Genomic DNA, 24,758 nt, shown 5'->3' with positions numbered 1-24,758 from the left:
TCTAAACCTTTCATCTCAGCCAAGTTTTGGTGGCCAATGTCAATTTAACCCCATGAATAAAGAAGAAAAATACACATAAAAAATTCATCCTTCTTGCTTGTGCTTTGAAACTGATTTTATGATCATTAACATGCCACTGGGAATTCAGATTCTGGTTTTACTGTCTTCAGTGTCACTAAGGTGTACCTTCTATTCTATTTTTCATTTACTTGGATTTTTTTCTCTCTTGGTCCCAGCATTGGTCTGATAGTATCATGTTCAGGGGGAGCCATGGAGTTTTTTCATGAAGAAGTCAGTAATGTGTTATGATCAAACTTTTCCAAATGCAAGTGAGGAAATGTTCTCCCAAGTCCGGTGAACATCATCCTTGGTTCCAGCACTACTGGGCCAGCTGCTAACTGTTCTGAAACGTGTCAGCATGAGCTGAATTCTTTAGTATTTGAGTCAATACCATTGCAGCTATTCTTTAATATCTCTGTGGTTGGCATAAAAATATGATTTTGCATTCTTACAGGTAATAAGTGTATTAAGATAGTTTTTAAAGCATTATGCAAAACCATTTTAAATTCAAGTTTCAATATACATTTCCAAAAGCAACAACAACAAAAAATTGCATGAAGATATGCATTTTGGAAATTTTATTTTTGTTACTTATTAAATTACAATTTCAAAAGGAAATATAAGTTATGAAAATAATCAGGTTACAGAATTGAGTCGTCAGGGTTACCTGAGTTTCATCACTGGCTTTTCACATGTGGTTTCCCATCTTGCTGATTAAAGCAATGGTTATATGAGATTCACAAGGCCATCTGGAAAAGAGCACATCCTGGCACATCCTCCTCCTAAACACTATTCTGCCATGTGCACCGTATCCCACTGCCAGTTCCTTTTGGAATTACAGTGGTGCTATGCATACCTGACAAACTGGCATCATGTTCAAAGGACAGTAAGTAAATGAAGTGGGATTTGTGGAACTAATCCCTTTGAAACCCCTGGCATTACCTTCATGGGAAGCGCTTCAGGTAAAAAAGATGTGCACTAGTTATTTCTGAGCCATAACTGACATCACTAAGACTTATTAAGTAGAAAATGCACAAATACGACACTGAAGTTTGAAATAGTAATGTTACAGGGCTTGCAAGGGTCTTCAGGGTGAAGAGAGAGGCGAGAATGTTGACCTCATGTTCAGAAGGCTTGATTTATTAGTCTACGATATATATTACATTATAACTATACTAAAAAGAATAGAGAGAAAGTTCTCAGAATCTTGCTAAGCTAAGAATAGAGAAAGAATGAATAACAAGGGAGCTCTCTCTGATTCTGCCCCAGAGAGAGCTCGGTCCTTGATTGGCCCTTAATTGTACACATCCAACCTGGGCCAATCACAGGTGCACCTGTTGCATTCCACAGCAGCAGATAACCACTGTTTACATTCTTCTTCTGGGGCCTCAGCTTCCCAGAAGGGGAAAAATCCTAAAGAAAGGATTTTTATGAAAAGATGTCTGTGACATAGTAATTGTCACCCTAAATTATATCTGGGTTGGGTCTGGGGCCTTTTGCCTTGGCTGGGAATCTGTCAGCCACCTGTGCCCTTAGGCACAGGGAATACCCTCTTCTGCAGCCCCAAAAGGACCCAATGAAGCAACTCTGCTCTCCGGACACCGTGGGACAGTAGGAAGCTAATCCACTGGAGGTGAAAAGCTTCAAAGCCCACTTAGATCCTGTGTGTTCATGTCTCTCCCCGCTCCAGGTCACAGCCTCGGCTCAGCGAAGGTGTCCCGGGCGCAGACCTTTCCCAGCTACCCGTCGGAGCAGGCCGAGGAGCACCAGCAGCCGCTGTCGCTGGCCAGCAGCTACACCTTCAGCTACGGCTCGGGGCTGGTGCAATGACAGCCGGGGGCTGCACATGGACAGCTGAGCCTGGAGCCTCCCGCCAGGGCCGGGGCGCCGCCGGCCTCCTCTGCACCCGCCATTTGCCGTGAACACTGACGCCGAGCAGCTCCAGCCGGGGCGCCGCCGATGCGGGACCCTGGAGAGGCGGCTGCCCCGAAGCAGAGGCTAAGTCTTTATTTATTTATTTTGCCGTTCCTTTTGTCGATATGTTCAGAAAGGAGGGGGTTGGGGGGTTGGGGGGAGGGAGGAAGGGGGGACACGTCTGTGTTGTAAGAAAGTGGTGGAAACAAATGAAACTGTGTTGGTTGGTGTGAAGGTTTCTGCATGACCGGAGAAGGTCCCTTCTGGGGCTCCACTGCAATGGCACGTTTGACACTGGGGGCCTTCCTTCCCGCCCCCACCAGCAGGACAGCCTGTCTTCACCCACAACCTCTGTCGGTCCTTGCCACAGCCTGCAACTCCCGCTGGAGGCACTGAAATGTCACCTACTCAAGATGTGGCATCAGTGCTGTGAGGGTCACTCCAGATCCGAGTGGGTTCACTCACTGCCCTAGAGGGTGGTTGGGTGTTTTTTGAGCCAGGCATCCACAAATACTGGAGCAGCAGGCTGATATGTTTTGTTGGTAATAGGGTTTGGTGCATCAAGGTAAAGTTATTGCCTGGTCCAGCTCTAATCTTAAATTCCTGGGGCACAAATTCATCCCTTACACGTGCAATTTTCACCATGCCCCTAAGAGCTGTGAACATCCCTATCAGCAGCACAGTCTAGTCCTTAGAACTGCTGCAAAATACTCTTTTTCGCAAATTATTTAGGTAGCCATCCCTGCAAGCCTAACTTTAAAAAGCGGGAAAACTGTTCCTCAAACAAAAAAAGTGGGCACTTGCCCAGCTGGCAACTGCCCGTGCCACAGCTGGGCCAGACATGGTAGAGCTGAGCTCTGGTCTTGTCTTTCTGGTCAGCGTTACTTTGATTTTGTGTGTTTCCTTCTCAGATTTCTGTTCTAGATGCACATTGTATCTTGTATGATCATGTGTCAAGCATCTGTTTACTCTCAAAAGGAGGATGAGTACCTCTCAATGGAGATTTTCTGTCTTTGGAAGACGTCTTTAAAAAACAAACTGTAGTAGATGTTTGTAATCAGTAATGAGGGAATAAGTTGGAAGGCATACCTGTAGGTGGGGAATGAATTTTATCTATCCTGAACATTTAGATTTTTGTAACTTCTATCAAATATTTATGTAATTCTTGTGATGCCCTGGAATGTTTGAAATTGTGAGGAAAAAAATTTGCCCTCTTGTATGATCTGAGGAGCCTTGTGTTCTGTTCCCAGTGTGAAACTATTGCCATGATTACCAGAGGAATTCAGTTCATTGGTTGTTTCTCAGGACAGGTTGAGGAAATGTATCAAGGAGGAGACATATAGACTCTTTTCCAATGAAACAATCGGTTTTATGTACTATAATTTAACGGGAAAAGTGCTGTTGGGTTGTTTTATATATGCACATTATATATATATGTATTAAAAGGTATGGAAGAAATTTCTGCTTTTGATTAAACATTTACTGATACAGTATGGTCAGCTTTTCTCCAACCATTTTCCTGGCTAAGAGACCTTGCAGACTTACATCTTTCAGTGAACGGCTGCTGAATAAAAAAGTTTTGCGATCCACTTCAATGAAACAGTTCTACCCCACCACAATCACCTTTATTTGTTTTTTCTGTTTTTCCTTGTCTCATTCACTACCTCTTTTCCTTCTCACAGTGCTGCCATACTCAGGAATAGAATGGCTCCCTGCAGAGAGTATTTTGATGAGCTGAAATGAAAAACTGCTCTCCCACGCTGTCAGGGCACTGTACCTAGGGTGCTCTCAGAGCTGTACCCATCAAGGAAGCTTCATTCACACTTCCATTTAAGAAAAAGATTCAGTTGACATTTTGCTTAGGGAAATTTTCCAATTTGCAAACTTTAAATGTGAAATTTGACACAAAATGATGATGATGTAATTCTGTTACTCAGTGCAGCTTTGCCAAATATTTGCCTTTTGGGGAAATGGTCAATTATTTTTATTCCTTTGCCACTGGGATTCTTCCACTTGCCCTAAAATTAAATATATTTTCTTTGAAACTCCTTAAATTAAGTTTTCAATATGTTCTACAGTTTCAATGCATTTTTCAAGTCCAAGTAACTTTCTTCCTCATGACTTAAATACCAGTCATTCTATATAGCCCAAAAGTGGGGAAAAGGCAAAACAGGAGAATATGCTTTATAGTTCCAGTGTCCATATACTTTAATAACCTATCTAAATCCTCAGCCTAGTACTTCAACTAGAAACACTTTAACCTAGTACTTCAACTAGTATTTCTATAAAAAGCATAAGATCTATATAATGTTCTTTTTTACTGGGGAGCAGTTTCTGTCTGTGGCTTTGTCTTCTTATGCAGTACCTGAGTATTGTCAAGTTAATGAAAACGTAGATGCTATTTTCAAAGAAAACACACCAAGAAAGGGATGGAAGGGAGAATTATAGCAGTTTTGGCTATATATATGGCCATGTATGTGAGTTTTACTAAATATTTTGCTTTCATTGCATAATGCAACAATCCTCTCAACTCACATTTATAAAATACCTGTGGGGTCTCATACAATACACAGAAAATTGAACAAAGCTGCAGAACACAACCAATCTATAGCAAATCTGACCTGTTGGGAATCTATTTCTTGTAGAGACCAAACACAAGCACACTAGGATTGGAAAATGAGGATGCAACTTTACAATGTACTGTAACACAGTCTAAGACAGCTGGTAACCTGAAGCACAAAAATATTCAGAGCCAGTGGATGCTGCCACTAGTGCCACTCCAGAACAGCAGATGATATCACTGTAACACTGATGTATTCACACAGCTTCCACAAATGTTCCTCAGAAAAGCTCCACGAGAACCAGGCAGACACTGTCACAGCAGTGTGCCAGAAAATTCTGTTCTCATGGAATTGCTTTAATTCCTGGCACACGCCTGTTGATAACCTAAGCGATGGCCACTGAGACTACTTTGTACAGCTCCTAGTGCTTCCACCAGAAGGAAAACTCTCTTTTGGAACACGTGGTAGAGCTGCCTGCCTAGAGACTGCAGTGGCCTTTAAATAGACCCAGGACCCCATGGGACCCTGTTCCAGTCTCGGCTTTCCTCCTGTGCAAGGCACACAGACTACTCCTGACCCCCGAGTTGCTCTCTGTTTTCAGCTAATGAGCTGTAAAGGGACGGAGGGCAACAAAATGTCTTCAGTGGTATCCAGGTACAGCTGGTACAAATGGAACAGCATTAGTACATGATAAAATAAAAGAAATAAAGCTTCTGCTTTTATTTCTGTTTCAGAGGATGTGATATGAAAATATAATTGTAACCATGATTTACATTTTTTTGAAATCACCCTTTGATAACAATATATTCACCCCTATGAACCAATAACACATGGCATTACTAAATATAGTTACTAATATATCTTTACTGTGAATATTATAGATTGATGCATGCTGGTACTTTTGATTTTGAAGTCACTTGGTGCAGAAAAGGTGAAATTGAAAGAGACTGCTAATAAATCATCAAATGGTGCTAAGGAACTTGAATAGTCCCATTTTTTTAAACAGCCACGTCATTATTTATAGTTTAAACTATCTGTGAGTACACTCCTTTGAAACAATTTCATCTGCCCATGTGAAAGAGAAAGGAGAATCTCTTGTAGCAGGGACTTTGCTATTTTACTGAGTAAATATTCAGACGTTACTTTTTGTGTCAGATACATGGTCACATGTATCAAGTTCTGTCTTTGGGAGGTTTTGCTGTGCTTGTTTTCTTCTTTTTTGGTTCCACAAAAGCTACAAGTAAAACTTGAAAATGTATTGACAAACCAAAGGAGTGTGTCGAGATATTGACAATAGCTGCTCTCTTTTGTTTTGTCAAAAGTCTACCGTGACATTTCGGTAAAATACTTCATTCCACAACACATGTATAGAAATCCTGTTGGGATGCAGAAAACTATAATCAAGTTTTGTTCTAAGTTAATAAGACTTTGCTGGAAGAAGGGTTGAAATTGAATGTCTGAGGGCAAAAGTGTTTTAAAGTGCTCTCTATAGCAATAATTTAAGTACAAAATACAGCCTTCAGGCACCCATTTATTTAGAAGTTGCTAAAGTGCAGGCGATCTGTGACGACCCTTACCTGCTTACGGCAAAGAGAAAAAAAGGTCAATCATTAATCATATCTATGTACTGCATTTATCAGAAAAGGAATTAACTTCATGCTTGCTCAGCTTTCCAGTCTAAAAGGCAATACTGTGAGGAGTAGGGTTTTTTGAGATATTTGATCTCTAGAACAGACAAAGACCATCAGCCTGCAGCATATAAACCTCTACCCAGACTTAGCTCACCAGCCACATGTGCTGGTTTTCATCTGGTAACCTAGAAACTGCAGGGTGGTTTTCCATTAGAAAATATAACTGTCTTGAATGGCTGTGCATTTTAGCATAAAATATAGAATTATTTACAAAATACTAAAAAGGAAGGAGTAATGAGTTCCGATTAATCTCTGCTTTAGTGTTTAATATCAGGGTATTTTGGCTCTTTTTTATACCTACTGCAAAGGAGTAAGTGTGGCTTTTATCCACATGTAGAATGGAGTGAACAGTGGAAAAAGTGTGAAAAGTTGATCTTTGATTACGAGAATAGATCCAATAGCACTGGAAAATTTCATTTTTCCATACATCATTCAAATACTTGTGACTCTGTCCAAACACACTTATTACACAACAGGATATACTAGAATTTTACAGTTTTAACCACAGAGAACTGGTCAAAATGCCTGCCTGTGTTTTGTAAGTAGAAGATAATGACTGTGCAACACCACTGTAGTGACACAATTTTAAAATCTAAGGGCTGGATATGTGAATTCTGCAGTTATAAAATCTTGCTCTACACGAAGTATGCAGGGTTCATTCTTGATATTATAAATAAATGCTTGTCACTTTTTATTTTAGATAAAAAGGTGAGGTATATTGGAAACAAGGATAAGCTTATGGTGGAATGGAAAAAAACCTCAAAGAATATTGACTCCTTTGTTGTAACAAGAAGTTTCTCCCTGTTCAGGTCCTTAAAAGACAGTAAAAGGTGATGGGTGAAGGTCCTGTGTATTCAGCAATTATTTAAATTACATTGTGCTTAGAAACGTAAATATTAGTATCTGTTGGCAAAGTGGTGCTGTTGAAGAAAATGGAAGTTTCACTTTGCAAGGATTTTTACAAGCTTATGCAGCTCAACAGATTTTTACAGACACAATTAAAACACATATGAAAGTAACTGAGGTTTAAGTATTATTAAATATAATTAAAGCATTTGACAATGTCCATATTTTTATGAATATTGCTAGCTGTAATGGAGACAATATTTCCTTTTAAGTTGAATGCAAACTCAGAAAGTAATAGGTTCTCTAATAGGAAAAAGTTAATATCTTTAAACATCACATTTAAAGTCCCAAAGAATTAATTTCATTGGGGTTTTTTGTTGCTTTGATGTAAAAATCTTCATGAGGTTCAACAGATTTACTACTTTCTCTTACAATCCTGAGATTGTCAAGTGCATTAATATATTTTACAGTAGATTTTTTCCAGTGAGAATATTTGACATGAATGAAGTTAATTTTTAATCAGCTGACACATTGTTTTCAATCTTTTTAAAAATTGTATGATAGCAAGTCAGAATGGGATAGAAAATAGCACAAAATTAATTGGCTGGTTTGGCAATTCCATACCAATAACCAAAATAAGGGTTTCAGTTAAACATTTACTCTCATCACTGCTCCAATACTTCAAACAGAATAAATGACATAAAATAAAATTTTCCTTGTGGATGTTAATTGTTGCATTTCCTGAGTTTCCATAGATGATCAGCTGTGGCAGGAGATATCCAGAACTGCTTTTTTGAAATTGCTCTGATTTGAGATGGTTGCAAGGAAAAACAGAAAATATATGAAAAAAAAATAGTGTTATGACTTCTTACTGAAGAATGATACATGCTAACCTTTTATTTCTTTGAAAATCATCACTATAAAAAGGTAGAGAAATTTGTGAAAAGAAGTGAAGAATGTGGTAAGAAACCAACAAAAATAAAACCAGATTCTGTAATCTTTAAAAAGATTAGGAGAAATTGGCAAACACGCACACAGCAGTGGGCCATGTTGAGCACAAAACTCTTCCCCATGGCATTCAATTTCTCCTTCATCAGGAGCTGGAAGCAATGTCCTGTGCTCAGTCTGATTCACAGCTCTACACTGCATTCTTCACAAAGCATGATGGGCTCATTTTCCCTAACCTGGCTGGAAGAACAGAGTACCAGTCTGCCTGACACCCATTATGCAATATAGAAAAAACCAGTATTTTGCACAATGCACTACCAATGTTATCACACAGCTTTGTGGAGCTCACTGCAGCCAGGTATTGTCAAAAGTATAATTTAGAATATTTCACAGCTCATTGAGTTCTGTGTGATCTGTGTGATATCTTCCTTTATGATCCACAAAAATACATACAGAGGTGCTCAACCTTTTTTCTTCTAATTTCAAAATGTTCTGACAGAGTTCTGTAGGAAGGTTCCTCCCATTCTAACATTGTTGGGTAAATTATAGACATTTCAAAGAAAATAATAAATGTCTGCTTAAGACAGTTTTATTTCAGAGGGAAAAAAGAGTAGTAAAAGAGATTAATTTTAATACATGCAAATATTTCTAACATACATTCCTCTTTTCAAATACACATATAGACATCAGCACAAACAGAGAAAAGTATTGAAGAAAAAAGAAAGATACTGTGCTTTTGTTTATATCTTAGTATGATAAGCTATTGATCACTTAAATAATTTTATAAAATTTACTGGTTAATGCTACAAATTAATTATTTAGTGTAACAATCTAATTGAATAAACTGTTAAGACAGGTGTTAAATACCCTTTAGAACCACTGAGATGCTTTTTTTGTAAAATTACAAAGTTGTCTTTTTAAGTAAGCATAAGGTTAGAAGAAATGTGTCAGCCATGGCTAGTAATTCATATTAATTATTTCATCTAACTATACAGGCTAAAAATTTGGATAGTGTAGAAATAATCTTCTGAAATGTGTGTTAGATAGCTTTGTACATTTCCTTTGGTATTTCTAGCTCAAACATTATATCCTAAGTTATATGTAGGGATATATGAGACTGTAGCACAGATAGTAAGGGAAATCTGCAGCTTTATTTATCAAGCCTTATCGGGGCCAAGAAATCAGTCAGAGCAGGGGCACTAGTCAGTCCTGAGGCATGGTGGCAGCCTGCCCCAGTAGTATCTGACACAGCTGAGGCTATATCACAGTTCCTGAGACTCCCCTGATTTACAGGAAATGTAGGCAAACTCGTCACTCATTTATCCCATGGTTATCCAGATGCTTGTCTCTCTCATACTCTTCTCATGACTCTCAATGCACTGTAGTATTAGAAAAGACCAACAACATAAAAAAAGGTAGGGACAAAAGCAGAGACAAGGACCCTCTTGGTAGAAGAGTGTCCTCCCAAGCCCTGCAGGCTCTTCTTCATCCTAAAAATATGAGTTGTTTTTGTGTAGGAGCCCAGCTTCAGAGGGCAGGGGAGAGAGTGTGCTTACTTGTCTGATGCAGGCTGGGAGAGAACTGGGAAGGGTCTCCCATTTCCTGAGCGATTTGGCAGGAAGGATGCTGGATGAGCCAGCATTTCAGGTGGCAGTGAAAAGCCTGGTCCAGTTTAGTGTTTGGAAGACCACTGTGGGTGTGTGGCCTGGGGGTGGAGCCATTTGCCTGAGATACCAAAGGAGCAGTGCTCGCCCTGAGCCCACACTTGCCCTGACACCACAGCCCAGCCAGGCACAGCTGTGAAGGTGAGCCTTGTGCTACAGCCCAACAAGGTTCTCCAGGGATGGGTGTGTTTGGGAAATGTCTTTTATGTTGCCTTGCTTACACCTTGAACAATACAGTCTGAGAGCTTGGCAAACAGCTTCTACTCCTGGGGTCTGCAGCCTAAAAGAACATTTTAGCACCTATCTTGTAGACAGACGGGCTGGTTTTGGAAATAACCTTTAGTGTCAGACTTACAAAGCTGTTCAGAGGATTAACTCCTATTGAGCATCTCAGCTTTGAAGGAAATTGCACTAGGGAGTACTCACTGAGGCAGAGTCTCAGCTTCTGTAAATAAATACCATTGATTTGGGCTTTCACAGAGCTCTGTAACAGAGCATATTTAAAGGAGCATGGTGCACATAAGATTTAAAAGTAAATTTGAAAAACCAGAGTCCTGGTGCCCTGATATCTTTATGATTACAATAATAAAAATAATCATCCATTAAAAACGAAACACAAAAAAGCACACAAACAAACAAACAAAACAAAACAAACACCCCTAGAAATGAAACCAGTAGTGAGATCAATCATCTGAACAATCCTCTGAATATTAAATTTTTCCTTTTTCTGAGGTAAGGTTTCTTATGTGGAGCTGTCAGGAGTAAGCTAGCAAATGCTGGTAGCAGCTATACTTTACCTGTTCTGCCTGCTGTGTTTCCTTGGTCCTCTCCTCCTGTCCCCTAGTCCTGGGATAAGACCTGGAGCGGGGGCAGGTGGTTGAGTTGCACAGTATAGTTAGAACTTGCTATTTCTGACATTCTCCAAAACATTTAGGTGTGCCTAACAGAGGAGGAGGGTGGGAATTTAGGTCAGGTGGAGGTCATAAAGAAGGTTAATTGCTGAACTACCCTGCCAGAGGAGGGGGTGTCCAGCTTCTTGTGTTCCTTGGTGGGTCCAGCCCTTAGAACAGCCTGTTTCCTCACTGAATCACTGTTTTACCCCAACACTCACAGCCATGGGAGAGCAGAAGGAGCAGTGTCATGAACATATTACAGTCAGAGAAGTTCTTTAAGGTAAAGGAATCTGTCTGAAATGAATAAAGAAAATAACAGGTTCTAACTTTCACCTTCTTTCATAGACTGTGAGTTTCTTTTTGTCCTGTTGATTCAAACTCTGGTGACTGCCTTTTCTACATTGAGAAGTCTTTTTCAAAGAGATGTGAGTTTACACCCTTGAAAGACTTAGTTGTACTATTGATCATTGAATATTCTTTTGAACATTAAATTTAAACATTTCCCTTTCTGACCCAATGAAAAAGATTGGTTTTATTATTATGGAAAAGGTTTTACTTCTCTTTAATCTCATATATTCATTTTCAAGTCACACAGATGGTAGTTACCCTAGAATACCCTTCAAGGTATTCAAGACTCAGTTTTTTAATGACAAGATATTTTACTACATTTATTTCCTTTCAGCAAAGTTTCCAAGACCTTAAAAAACCCACAGAACTATTTTACAGTTTAGATGGTATGCTGAGCTGGTTGCTATCCATGGTTGTGTCATTTTGCTTCATTGATTCTTTTTTCTTCCCTCTTAACTATTTGAGCAAGTGATACAGCTTGAAATAGCACAGTAACTGTTCAACATAAAATTTCCAAATTACAGTTGATGGAGTTTATTCAAAAGAATTTTTTAAAATTCCAAAAGGAAAGGACAAATCTATGGGAAATATTGAAACTAAGCAGCAATAAACAATGGTTTGTTTACACTGGAAAGTCTATTTACATAATCCAAACAACAAATATTGGGTCCCAACCTACCAGACTCATAAAATATTTAAAGAGTTCTAATATTGCATTTCAAATTGAGTTTTTGGAAGTTTCTCTTTTGTGTAGCTTGCTAGTTTTTAAACCAATAAGAATATTGATAAGTTTGGGGTTGTTTTCTTTGTGGTTTTAATTTGTCACTTGTTCAGCTGCTGTTCACTGATATTACTATGGTACAAAAATAAAGCTGTTGTTTTGAGATTGTTTTTTGAAAAAAAATAACATATTGTTCTTATTATGCTATGTGTGATGTGATTTTCCCTGTGGATTATCCTACTGGTAGAACTAATATGTTTACAGAATTTGAATTAAAACAGATTACATACCTGCAAAGGAGTGCACTATAGATTTTGTTTTGTCTTCAAATCTCAAAAATAAGCAATTTTTTCAAAAAGACAAGCTGAAAGTACCAAGAGAGAAATGAAATAAGGGCAGTACCACAAATAATCAAAATAATCTGATATTCCAGATTTTTAACCTCAACCTCTCCCTTTTTTTTACCCTCAGTGAAGCAGGGATGTATTCTGATGGTCTCTAAAAGCAGTAAAACAATACCATCTTCTCAGCCTATGGATGTTTGTGTAATTCCAATTTGTCTCTCCAAATGAGACCTTCTGTGTAATCAAGTCCATTATTTTGTTATTTTTGGATTTTCATTATCAGGGGGACCATAAGAAATGACCCAATGCTACAAGGTTTCATCTGTAAGGCTGTGCACAACTTAGAATTATCTGCTATGACATTTGATAACTCAGGAAATAAACCAACTTGTTAGTAGTACAGTTCTGTGTATCCTCATCAATTTCACATTCAAGCATTTGTATATCTGAAAACCTTCAGCAAGTGAAATTTAAAAAAAAACGAACATCCATGGCAACGTGTCCTTGTTCAGGAGTACAGAAAACCAAAACAAGATGTTTTTAATGGTATATGACATTGTAAACAACTTAAGTTGAAAGGACACTTTAGTTTAGGACTTTAGATTTTCAGCTGAAGTGTAGGATAACCACATGATGCTATTATTGCTCAGATAGTGAAGAAAAGCCTTGTGTCCATGTTATTCTTAGAAGAAACTAGGTCCCTATTTTCCTGTGCACGTGAAGAAAGCTTTCCACTGGGGAAGGCTGTGCAAAATGCGCTTTTTGCTGTCAGGCTGTGATGCTCTTCCTAGCCAGCCAAGCAGAACCAGTACCTGATTTGTAGGAACCACTAACCTCTTTCAAAATAAAACCCAGATGAAAACGCCAAACACTGTATCCAGCAACATTTTTACATATGCTTCAAGAGAAAAGTGGAATCAGGTATAGGTGAGCCAGGCACACAGTTTGCTGACATGATTATCAGCTGTCATGGTAACACCTTCATTTAATGGGATTCTGTCCTCAGTAATTCAGCAGATTTGTAAAAGGCCAAAAGATGCATAGATCCTAATTCTCAGGTCTGCCTTCTAGTTCTGTTTGTTTAAGGATTTATTTTTTTGTCTGTTTGTTCAATTTCTGTGTGATTTCTTTTGTAGGTTTCAGCAGAATATATACATATGCACACATACAACCGCATATGTATGTGTATTGTTTTGTAAATGTTCTCAGTCATGCTTTCTTCTGCTTTGCACCATTTGCTCATATACCTTCCATGTTCTCATTTATTTTTTGCGCAACTAAACCTTATAATAAATTATTAAATATAACCTGACAGTGACAGAGTCTTCCTGTTTTGTTTTCTTCTGGGCGTGGGGGGGAATGAGGGGGTGAAGGTGTCGGGGAGGAGAGCAGGGGCTACGCTCCAATTGCATCCCCAAAAAGAAAACACTGAAATTGCTGTGGTGAGTGGCAAGAAGCCTGTAAAACCACAAAGCTGTCAGATACCAAGCTGCTGTTCATACTTTTAAATCTAGGTTCAAGGAGCCCTGATACGTTTGCTTTTGTCAGCTGAATAGCACTGTTTGCCCGGCAGCAAAATAACACCTCCTGTGTGGAAAATCATGGGTATTTATTATTCCATAGAGCTCTCAATTTGAGATGCAAAAACCATGAACATAGACAACATCAAACACATTTTCTTTCTCACCCTGTCGCATAGGCTTCTCATACACATAGATTTCTCAGAGCAAATTAACTTTATGTAAACATATGCAGCTCCATTCTGCATATTAGAGCTGTTCTACAATTGATCCTTAAGAGTCCACCTACTAGGAAAAAGTGTTTCTATTGCAGAAGGACAAATAGTCTCTAATCCTGCACATGAATTAAGGGATAGGGTAACTCTGCAGGCTGCAATACAACACCAGCACATCCAGGATCTCGTCACTGTCCTGCCGAAGCAGCTCAGGCCGTACCAGCACAGCCAGTTTGACCTTCCACTTCTCGCCAGCACAGAGAAAATAAAGTCTATTCTGTAAATAAAAGGCCTGTACTTTGATTGCTTCATTCTTAAGAAAGAACTTAATGATCTTTTCTTATGTTTGTGTGAGACATTTTTGCAGTTGACATAAATCTCCTCTGTCTGCCTGAGTGATGATTCTTCTCCTCTTCTTTCTCTGCTCTGTAAGCCATGAAAATTGGATCTTCCATAACTGTTAGAAGGAGGCTAGAAGAACATTAAAAGGAAGAAAAAGAAAAAAGAAAAAAAAAGAAAAAAAAAAAAGAAAAAAAAGTTGAAGGACTTCCCTCAAAGCAGCTACCGCTTTGAAAAAGCAGAAGAATTTTTCTTCAGATGCTGATTTATTATTAAGAAGTATGAAACCATCAATAAAAATGGGGTTTTGTCTTCTTGTTTTCTGTGAATACATTTCAGATCCAAGCCATATGAAAAAAGGAGTTGCAGCTTGAATATGCTTCCCAGCTGTCTCACATCTGGCCCCTGATAAAGCACCAGTGAAATTGCCCCTTCCCCTCACACACACTTCTCAGGTACTGACGCAGTCTCTCCTACACCCATCTTAAAACATGAATTATTCTGAAGCTATTGACTATGCTAAGAATAAGTCATTTCATTAAGACAACTAAATTTTACATACAGAACTGGTATGGAGGAAAGGTGGTTTCTGAAGGAAAAGAGCAGTCCTTAACCTATGGCCACTCTAGGAAGAACTTTATCCCAGGACAAACAGTGACCCAACAGTCAGAATGAGAGAAATCAGCTTTATCAGGACATATTGGCAGTGACATTGACAGTGACATTATCACTGGATCATACAGGAGTGAGATCTGAGAGGAGATAGGTGGAAAGGCAGAGTGTCACATCCACTGTGAAAATGGGGTCTCACATCCACCGTGAAACACTCACTTCCCTAAACACACCCCCAGTTAAGGGTGTGAAGGGACAAGATAAAAGTAGTGAAATTTCCACTTCTAAACTTTAGGACTTGAATAGGATTATTAAGGGGGAAAAAAAAAGACTCAGTGTTCCAAAACATAGACTGCTACACTACAATATACACACAAAAAAAAATGAGATGCACTAAAACATCTATCCTAAAGAATTGTAGTGAAGAGGAACTGGAAAAAATATATAAGACAAAGAGCATCATACAATGTGATTTTTCGCCTTAGTTTTACAAATGATGACTTGAGGAAAAAAACAAAGACACAATTAATAAAAAGGCTATCAAAACAAAAGAGGTAATTTGTTAACAACATAGACCAGAGTAGTCTCTAAATGTAGTTGTAAAGCATTAAGGGGTATTCATCAAAAAATAATGAATAGCAGTAATCATATTTTAAAATCTTCAATTTTTCCTGTCTATATAGTTTAAGATTAGACTATAAGATTCAGGGGATATAAAGAATAGACACAGAAGAGAAAGAGCTTAATAAATACACAGGGCAAACCATGAGAAAGCTCCATCTCAACAGTTGACCTTACCCAGATCTGAGTACAATACTTTCGATAAAGCATCTGTGATCCTCCTCTTCTTTCTGAAGACATACATTTAGTCAGAAACATAGTGGAGGAAACTGCACCATACATGATAGTATAGTCTAAAATGTCTAATTCCAATATAATGCTGATGTTGCTTACTTTCCCACTGAAACCAATAAATACAATAAAATTCCAGGTAGGCTTGCAAGCTGCAACATGCATGAGATTAGCACTGTATCATAAAAGCCTGAAAAGCCCTTTGCTTTGGGGAAATCCTAATATGTTGCCCGAAATTCCAGCAGCATCATATATTGTGGTAGGGGAAGGAATACATCTTCTGCTCACTATTTTTTCCTTTGGAAGAAGAGAGATTCTTGATCAGACTACTAGAGATATTTGGCAGGGAATACAGCAAACTTAGATAGTGGTTTAAACCACTAATTTGGATCCAGCTGGAAATCTCGAGCATTAAATCAGAGGACAAAAAATGCTAGAAGATGTAGGAAACTTGAAGATATCACCTGTCTTCTGTACACAAAATAGGAATAACAATGCCTAGCTTGATGTTGTTCCTGACAAATCACCCTTAAAATGTTGTTTCAGCTAATACCACAGTAAGCATTTAGGTGACAAAGGAACTTGAGTAAGCCATTTGTTTTCCCAATGTGAAAAAAGGAAAAAAACTCCAGTAAATGTCATTTTTTAAAGGCTCTAGAAGTGATAGGTTTTTTTCAAGTTTAAAATATTGGTGAGAAAATTCAATTTTTTATGTATACCTTTTTTTTGCTGGTTCTGAGTGGGATAGCAGGATGAGCTGTTAACACATCCATCCTTACCTGCTTCAGTGTATTATGCAAATTGATTTGTTACTCACTTTTTTGTGATAAGCAGTGGTGATGCAGAAGATCAGTAGGAAATCTAACACCAAAACAGCAGCAGAAATCCTTTCAGCTAGGTAGGTAATAAACCATTTGTGATCCCAAGCTGCTAAAATATGATTTCGATAAATAGAATTGGTAATTTGTAAAAATATAAATCAGCATGAACTTTTTGTTACAAACTAAGCTGAAAAATCAATGATTATATAAAGACATTATTCCATGACAGCTCATGCTCAATATTCAGACTTTACAGCAATTTCCTCATTTCTAAAATGCCTTTGTTATGCTGAAGCAGCTCTTAACAAAGTTGTGACTCAGATGACCAAAGGTGAGTGAACAAAGCACAGTGATATGAAAAAAAAAATAGCTATACTTTTTATAATCCTCTTCTGTTTCCTTCCCTCCCCAGTGAGAAAGCAGTTCATACATAAATTACTCAGTATATGGTTAGTGAAAGTTCTCAATCTACTTAAGACAATGTTCTGGCTAACACAAAGCTGTGAGGAGTGGCTGATACCCCAGAGGGTTGTCTGAAAGCTGCCCTACAGAAGGACCTCAGTGGGTTGGAGAGACTGGCAGAGAACTGTCTGGAATTCCATGAGGGCAAATGCAGGGTCCTGCACCTGGAGAGAAATAGCTCAACACACCAGTACAGGCTGGGGCTGATGTGCTGGAAAGCAACTCTGAGAGAAGGACATGGGGGTCCTGGGGGAGAGCAAGCTGTCCATGAGCCAGCAGTGCCCTTGTGGTCAACAAGTGTGATTTTTTGGCCAAGAAGGCCAATGGGGTCCTGGGGTGCACTAGGAAGAGCATTCCAGCAGGTCGAGGAAGTGATCCCACCCCTCTACTCAGCCCTAGTGAGGCCACATTTGTAGTGCTATGTCCAGCTCTGGGCTCCTCAGTGAAAGAGAGACATGGAGCTCCTGGTGTGGGTCCAGCACAGGGCAACAAAGGAGATCAAGGGGCTGGAGAGTCCCTTTTATGAGGAAAGGCTGGGGAAGCTGGGCCTGTTCAGCCTCGAGAAGAGATGACTGAGAGGAGACATCATCAACGTCATGGAATCACACAATCAGCTAGGTTGGGAAAAGCCTTTGAGATCATCAAGTCCAACCTGTAAGTATCTGAAGGGAGGGTGCCAAGAAGATTAATGAATCCAGGCTTTTCTCAGTGGTGTTAAGCAATAGAACAAGAGGCAATAGGCAGAAACTTATGCACAGAAAGATCCACCTGAATATGAGGAAGAACTTATTTACTGTGTGGGTGCCCAAACACTGGGACAGATTGCTCAGAGAGGCTGTGGAGTCTCCCTCACTGGAGTATTCACAGTCCTGTGCCATGTGCTCCAGGATGACCCTGCTTGAGTGGGGAGGTTGAACCAGTTGACCCACTGTGGTTTCTTCCAACTCAGCCCTGTGGTTCTGTGATTGTATAGGCTGTCCCATAGGAGACACCAAAAAATCATTCAGTATTTCCAGGGGCAGCGAGTTATTTTTCAGAGTATCAGGAAGATCATCTCAATGCTCAAGAGATTTTCTGTTCAATACTGCATGCAATGGTATCAGTTATTTTCTGTTCCAATTAAAAAAAAAATAAATCTGTTTTTAACAAAAAAATTTCACAAAAATTTCTCCTGTTATCATCCACCTTTTTTTAATCACCTGGTATTGTACCTGCCTTGATGACAGGTATCAGGAAACCTGCCCCATTTGTCCTAGCCCAAGTAAAAAGGCTTTCTTTGAAAACTGCAACCTAGGCAGGAAAAGTTAAACTTATAGTAACTGTGCTTGAAATGCATTGATTTCTTTGGAATGGAGTCATATCTTCAAATGAAACTAAATAACAACCTGTAATAACTAAAAGTAGAGACAGACAAGAAAATGGCTTCGAGGTATAAGCCGATTTATTCTTATAGTGCTCAAGTCTGTGGTGAGGTAATACTTATTTTTTAGGTGAAAAGCATTGGAGAAAAGAACAGAGGTAATATTATCAAAGTCACACAGGTAATCCACAGCTCAAACGCTCAGCTGTTCATTGGTGAGTAGGAGCTAACATCTCTCTTTATGTTCTGCTCACTCTACAATTAAACCACAGCTACCCCGAAGTGCTTCCATTGGGGTAGACAAGTTGTGTGCTTAGTTCACAGGCAAAGGAAAGCAATCAGTGCCACTAATGACAGTAATCCCAGCCAACCAGCTGCTGAGCCATCACCAGATGGCTTTCCTCTCAGGGATCAAATAGGTTCACATCTTCTTATCTGGCTGTCCTGAATTCCACATGAGACATGCTCAGGTATGTCTCTTTTGTATTAATGTGTTCATTGGAAAGGATAACAAAAAATACTGATTACAGAAGAGTCTTATCCTTGAATCCAGTGCTATTTTACTGGAAAGAACAAAGAAAGAAAATTCTCTCAGAAGTTTACGCTGGTGAAGGCATGTGACACTATAGAGAAGGCTGCCTGATAACACAAACCAACACCTTTTGTGTAATAGCCATGTATGAAATCACTCTACTTCAGAATGTTTTCAGCTCATGAGTACTATAAACGACAGAATGGTTCATATACCTACCTCCAAATTCAGGAAAAATTATAATGTCTTTTTTGACCAGCTGTTATGCTACCCACCAGAGAAAGCTGCTGTCTGTGCCAGGGAGTACTTACAGTAATAAAAAAAAAAAAAAAAAAAAAAAAAAAAAAAAAAAAAAAAAAAAAAAAAACCATCCTAGAAGTAACAGGGGAAAAGAATTTAAATATTTTATTTGATTGTCATCAAGGATGTGTGACTCTGGATAAAGTTGCAGATTTCAGCAGCATCCCCACCCTTCAGTTTAACTGCTTCAGACTTCATTTTTTTCTGAAGTTTCACCTTCAGTTTTATCAGGTCATGGCTATAATCTCTGAGTTAATGAGTCTGAGAGCTGAGATTATCAGTTGCCATTAAATATGGATGAGAAAAATCATTAGATTCTTTTTCTTTTAACTAACAACAACTGAAACCCATGTTCCTTTTCTCATTTGAAGTGAGCAAAACCTCCCTTAGGCATTTGTTTTCTTTAACTACACAAAACCTTTTGTAATTACTGACTTTAACATCCCAGTCAAGATTTTGCAGAAACATGTCAGAGGCTTGTCATATGTCTCTTTAGTTCTTATGTTCTCAACAAAGGTATTATTCTGACAGGAGGTTATTAAGTATATTTTCAGCATCAGTACAATTTCTGTCAAGTATTAGTATTTCTCTGCAAGTTTGGGAAATTTTTTTGCAGGACACATTTCAACCTTCAGTGCACTAAGTTTGGTTTTTGAGGAGGAAGCACTGATGGGCCGGAGATCTGTCTTTGCAAGAGATTCAAACTGCTCTGCCAAGACCTTCATGTATTTTGTCACATGCCTTGCTGGACTGGCATGTATGGTATCCTAACTGGGCATCACTGAAATAGCTTTCCCCATAGCTGAAAGGCAGAAATCCAGCATGAATGCATTCGAGCCCAGGGAATGGTGGTTTATTGCGTGGAGACCCACAGAGATGATTTGATACCTAGTATTCATACTCAATGACTTCATGAAGGAAGAAAGAAGATAATTTCACTCCTATCCTGGTTCTCCTCACCCCTCACTGCAGCTCTTATTTTCTGCCTGTTTCCTGTTGCCCAGAAGCACTGCTGTCGCCTTCCAGCGCTCAGGGAACATATGATAAACCCCAGAGACAGTACAAGTATTTCCCTGCTTTTCATCTGGATGCTGATGAAGACTACGCTACTGTATTCAGCCATGGTGTGATCTCACCCGGAGCACTATGTGCAGTTCTGGGTCTCAAAAATATAAAAGTAGGTGGTTTGAATGTGTCCAGAGGAGGGCAACCAAGCTGGTGAAAGGCCTAGCACAAACTGTAATGTAACCCTTTAAACATGCATGTAAATACAACGACTAACACATTCTGCAGATCTAGTGGCACCACATAAAAGCACCTTTCTGTTTTACTTTGCCTAAGAGAACTTGCTACAAAAAAAAATTAAACCTCTGAAAATGTCTGTGTCTTCAGGAGGGAATAAGTACTTCTTTTTCAGCCCTGCTAATTTTTCAGTCTTTTCATACGACATGTCCCATTCTTTCCCAATCACCTACCGAAACAATATGTGGATTGCAAGTCTGTTTCCTTTCTTCAAAGACTGTCTCAAAGGAAAATCATAGTAAGAAAAGCACAGAAAATGGGTTCAGATGTGGAATATGGTGTCGTGACTGATCTCCAAACTGAAAAAAATTTTAGAAGGAGAGATATGGTGAAGAATTAATCCAAAATCTCTTGAACACATTGTATAAATATGTAATATTCAGCTGTTTCTGTAAGAGTCATCCAACAAGAACTACACTACTTTACAAATACATTGCTTTCAATGTTCCAGGTTTTGAGGTCAAAAAATGTTTGCAGAAGTCCAATTTAACTTGTAAATTCCTGTTTCTGGAAAACAACAGTCACAATATTTAGTGGGACAGAGTGGATAAACTTAGTGACACTGAATTAATCTCATGGTTTAATTTTCACTAACATTCAAAAGCATTTAATGCAGCTTTCTGGCTTTTACTGAAACAACTACAAGAACTGTTTTCATTATGCTTGAATATCTATTCCTTCCTCCATCCCTTATTTCTTAACAAGAATTCCATGCTATTTTCTTTGCAAAAATTCATTCACCTCTAGCCAAGAAGCAAGCTGCTTCTTTCTACCATACCACCTCTCAGAATCAGCAGTTTTTGGACTGCCAGCTCTTCTGAAAATAATCCTATGCTCTTAATACAGGCTTTCACCTAAGATTCCTGCTCTTCAAAAGTTCTTGAGCTCCTCTCAGCAACAGCTTTAAAAAAAAAAAAAAAAAAAGAGGGGTTCTTATCTTTTTTCTTACTCTCTCAACCTAAAACCTAAACAGCAGCTCTCCTGCTCTCCTCCCACCTTCTAGGCTCAGTACTTCAAAATAACTCTGGAACTGGATAAGGCGAGAAGAATCGCTTCACCCATGCAGAATCACACCAACAGGCTTTAAGCGTTGGAAGAGTTTGGTAGAAAATCCGAGCTGGAGCGTGGCTTAGCTGTAATGCTAAGCCAAAGAAAATGACATGATTGAACTGGTAGAACATACACAAAAAAAAAAAAAAAAATTAAAAAAAATTTAAAATTGTGCAGCAAGTTTCTGGCAGCAGTTTGTTTAATTCTAGCCACAACTGTTGGATCAATCAGAGCAAGTCACTCATGAGTTTGTGAGAGACTTCACTGTGCCACAGGGTGCAGTGGGAGCTCATGCTTGACCTGCTGTTTCTCTCCACTTACTGTGTTTTCCATATCACTCAAAAAATATTGATTGTATCTTATGAAAAAGTTCCAAATGTTGAAGAGAAATAATAGGAAATCTTTGATATTTCACTTTCTTTGAAATTAATGAAGACTCAACAAAATGCACTTAATGATACAGGGTGAAGGCTTAAAAGGAATACAATAGAGTGTTTTCTGAATCATATTGTACTTCATATTCTTCAATGTTTTCATATTCTTTTCTCCAATAAACAGCCACAACTATGCTATTGTTGCTAGGAATAAAATCAGAAACTGAATTTGTTTCAAGAGAATAAGAAGCATGGAAACTAAACTCTCTACTTTTGGAGAAGAAATATTTTGTGTCGGTAGAACTGATCATTCTGAAGATTACTGTATTTTTTGCGACTATATGTTTTCATTTTGGTGTTAGAAGTACTGCACTTGGGAGTAAGAAGGAAATATTTATATTGTTCCACAAATAACACATGCTTGATTACATCAATATAGTCAAAACTTTGAAATTTGAATGTTTAAAATTGTTAGAGGTGAGGACTTTTTGTCCTGTTTCCTGTATTTTTATCACATTCTGCTCATTTTCATGGATTTTTGTGGGCAAGTATTCAAAGTAAAGCAGGTCCATCATGGGTTTTTTTCCAAGCATATTCTCCTCTTCTCAATTAACCATATCAGAGTTTAAACATATTCTGGAGTTTTAGACCATGCCACAGCACTGCCAAACACTCATGTATCACTAGGAACAAGGACAGAGCAATAAAAGCTGGACCAAATGCTGCAACAGAAGATGGTCTGGGGTGGCGCAAGGATTAGGTGTTCAAAATGAGAAGAGAATCAAAATGAGAGAAGAAGCAAAACCAAGTCTTTTTTTTTTTTTTTTTTTTTTTTGGTGGGGGGGTCATAACAAAAAACAGAAGTAAATGTGGAATTAAATCCTGAGTTTCAGAAGCTTCACCTTCAGGGATGTTCTGGTTGGACAGCAGCAAAAGGTGGTCAGACATTGAAGCAGTCTGCCCGGGCACACAATGAAGCCACTGTCCCTGGAGGTGTTCAAGAAACAACAGGACTGATTTAGTTCACAAGATGGTGCCCAGTCAAAGTTTGGGCTTGATGATCCTGGAGGTCTTTTCCAGTCTAAATAATTCCATTATTCTATTCTATTCTATTCTATTCTATTCTATTCTATTCTATTCTATTCTATTCTTGTTAATATCAAACCAGTTTCAGGTCTGAAGTCCTGCAATGAGATGAGACAAGCTTAAACCCAGCTTATTTTCAAGAAAATAAGATTTATTGTTAAATTTGCTATCTTTTAGATGCTGCTAATTGGAATGTGGTATTTAAATAAATTCTCACTTGTTACTAAGAGTTATTTTATTTGTTTAAAAGTGCTAAGGCCTCAGAAGGTCCTATTTTGAAAACATTTACCATTTTCTCCTGTACTTACCAGCCGCAGTAAAATTCATCATATAGTTTTTGTTTCTCCCAGCAGCTACACAGAAGTATATCACAAAGTCAGAGGCTGTAATGTTTTGAAAGACAAACCTGGAGTTTTCCTGATCAGAGCAATCCACTGGTGTACATTCTTTGAAATCTAAAGCAAAAAAAGCTTTGCTTTCTTGATGAGTTGCACAGAATGACAAAATCTACCCAATCTGCTTTAATCCTTTCCCACATCACTTGCTGCACTGAGTCTCCAATTTTATCAGGGCAAGTAAAGGCAACATTTCCTCCTGGCTTGGTAAACAAGGGATTATTTTGTCTCTCAGACACTTCAAAAGCATCTGTTGAAAAACACAAAACCCAGCAAAAAACCTACTTATAATTAATTCAAGGGAAGTTTAGTATCCACAGCTCCAGTACAGAAAATATTAATGGAATTGACTTACAGCAGAATGATATTGAAATAATTTGAAATGCTGAAAAATACAATTTATACCTATCTATGACTTTATTTTTGAGCACGTTTAGACAAAACAGTCTTTATGGAACTCTGAGTCTGTGATGACATTGCAAGAAGGCTATTTCTGTAAACTTTGAGCACATGAATGTTCTGTTAACAGTTTCAGCAAATATTCAGCAGCATAAATTATGGGGCCAATCTGATTAAACTTAGTGTAATCTTGTTCTTCTTTCACGCTAATTATAATAAGAAAATGGTTTGATGTGACCCTCAGGACATGCTTTAGTAAGTTATGTTAAAAGACATTCCAGCCTAAGAGCTGCAATTCTCCCATTCACAAAACTCACACCACCTAAATTAAAAAAAAACCAAAAACTTATCTATTCATACACTCTACTTGGGAAAAAGTCTGTATGGTCTGTCTGTGGTATGAGAGAAGACTTCCAGACAAATTCAAGACTTCAACCACATAGAAACCATAGATATATCTTAAATAATTTTGACTGAAATCCCTTTGAGTTATTGTTTTTATTAATATAATTTACTGTTTTCTACTTAAGAAATGTTTAAAAGTCTGCAATAGAAAGATTGTCAATTTCTCTGACATTCAGAGCCATTTGATTTCTAAAGTCAGCTTTGTAATTTCTGTATCCCATAATCTAGGATGAGCACTGTCACCTTGCTGCAGACTTTAATGCTGGAAAAGACTAATGATCACACTGTTTTTCTTACACTGTAAAAGGATCAATCTTTCAAGTTCTTAAATGAGATTTCTTTACATTAGATGTTTTTAAGTAAAAAGTCACTATAATATATTTTTAATGTGTTTGTCTCTCTCCGTGGCAACAACTGGAAGGTAAGTAGGCTACCTAGGAATAAGTGATTCCGTTTATATTGACAGGATGGAGACTCCATTGTGGGAGTCTGTACTTCAGAGAGCTTCTCAGTCTCTGTGAAACAGAGAGTGAAAAAGTCTAGCCTGCAATTTTTTATCAATGGAATACAGCACAGAAAAATTACATTCCCTCTGTCTTTGGAGACCTGAAATATGATTAAAATGTTGAAATGTAGAAAGACAAAAGGAACACTGTCTAATGAGTTTACCTAAAATAATTAATGAAGAACTTGAAGATCCATGTAGACTGCAATCAAGGAGACTGAAAGTTAATGACAGCCAAG

The 24,758-nt window shown here is 38.3% G+C and overlaps 1 protein-coding gene across 1 annotated transcript in view; it reads right to left on the bottom strand.

The window, feature by feature from the left end:
• Positions 1 to 1,764: 1,764 nt before the first annotated feature.
• Positions 1,765 to 24,758, bottom strand: part of CD226 (CD226 molecule) — a 40,159-nt gene continuing 17,165 nt past the window's right edge. The window contains 5 exon segments of the mRNA XM_059468909.1: positions 1,765 to 2,041; positions 14,024 to 14,196; positions 16,346 to 16,458; positions 23,124 to 23,283; positions 23,285 to 23,468. Of these exon segments, the coding sequence (XP_059324892.1) occupies positions 1,765 to 2,041; positions 14,024 to 14,196; positions 16,346 to 16,458; positions 23,124 to 23,283; positions 23,285 to 23,468 (907 nt within the window).

Source organism: Ammospiza nelsoni, chromosome 1 (assembly GCF_027579445.1).
Source record: "Ammospiza nelsoni isolate bAmmNel1 chromosome 1, bAmmNel1.pri, whole genome shotgun sequence".
Classification (NCBI taxonomy): Eukaryota; Metazoa; Chordata; class Aves; order Passeriformes; family Passerellidae; genus Ammospiza; species Ammospiza nelsoni.
This window is presented reverse-complemented; position numbering and strand designations above follow the sequence as displayed.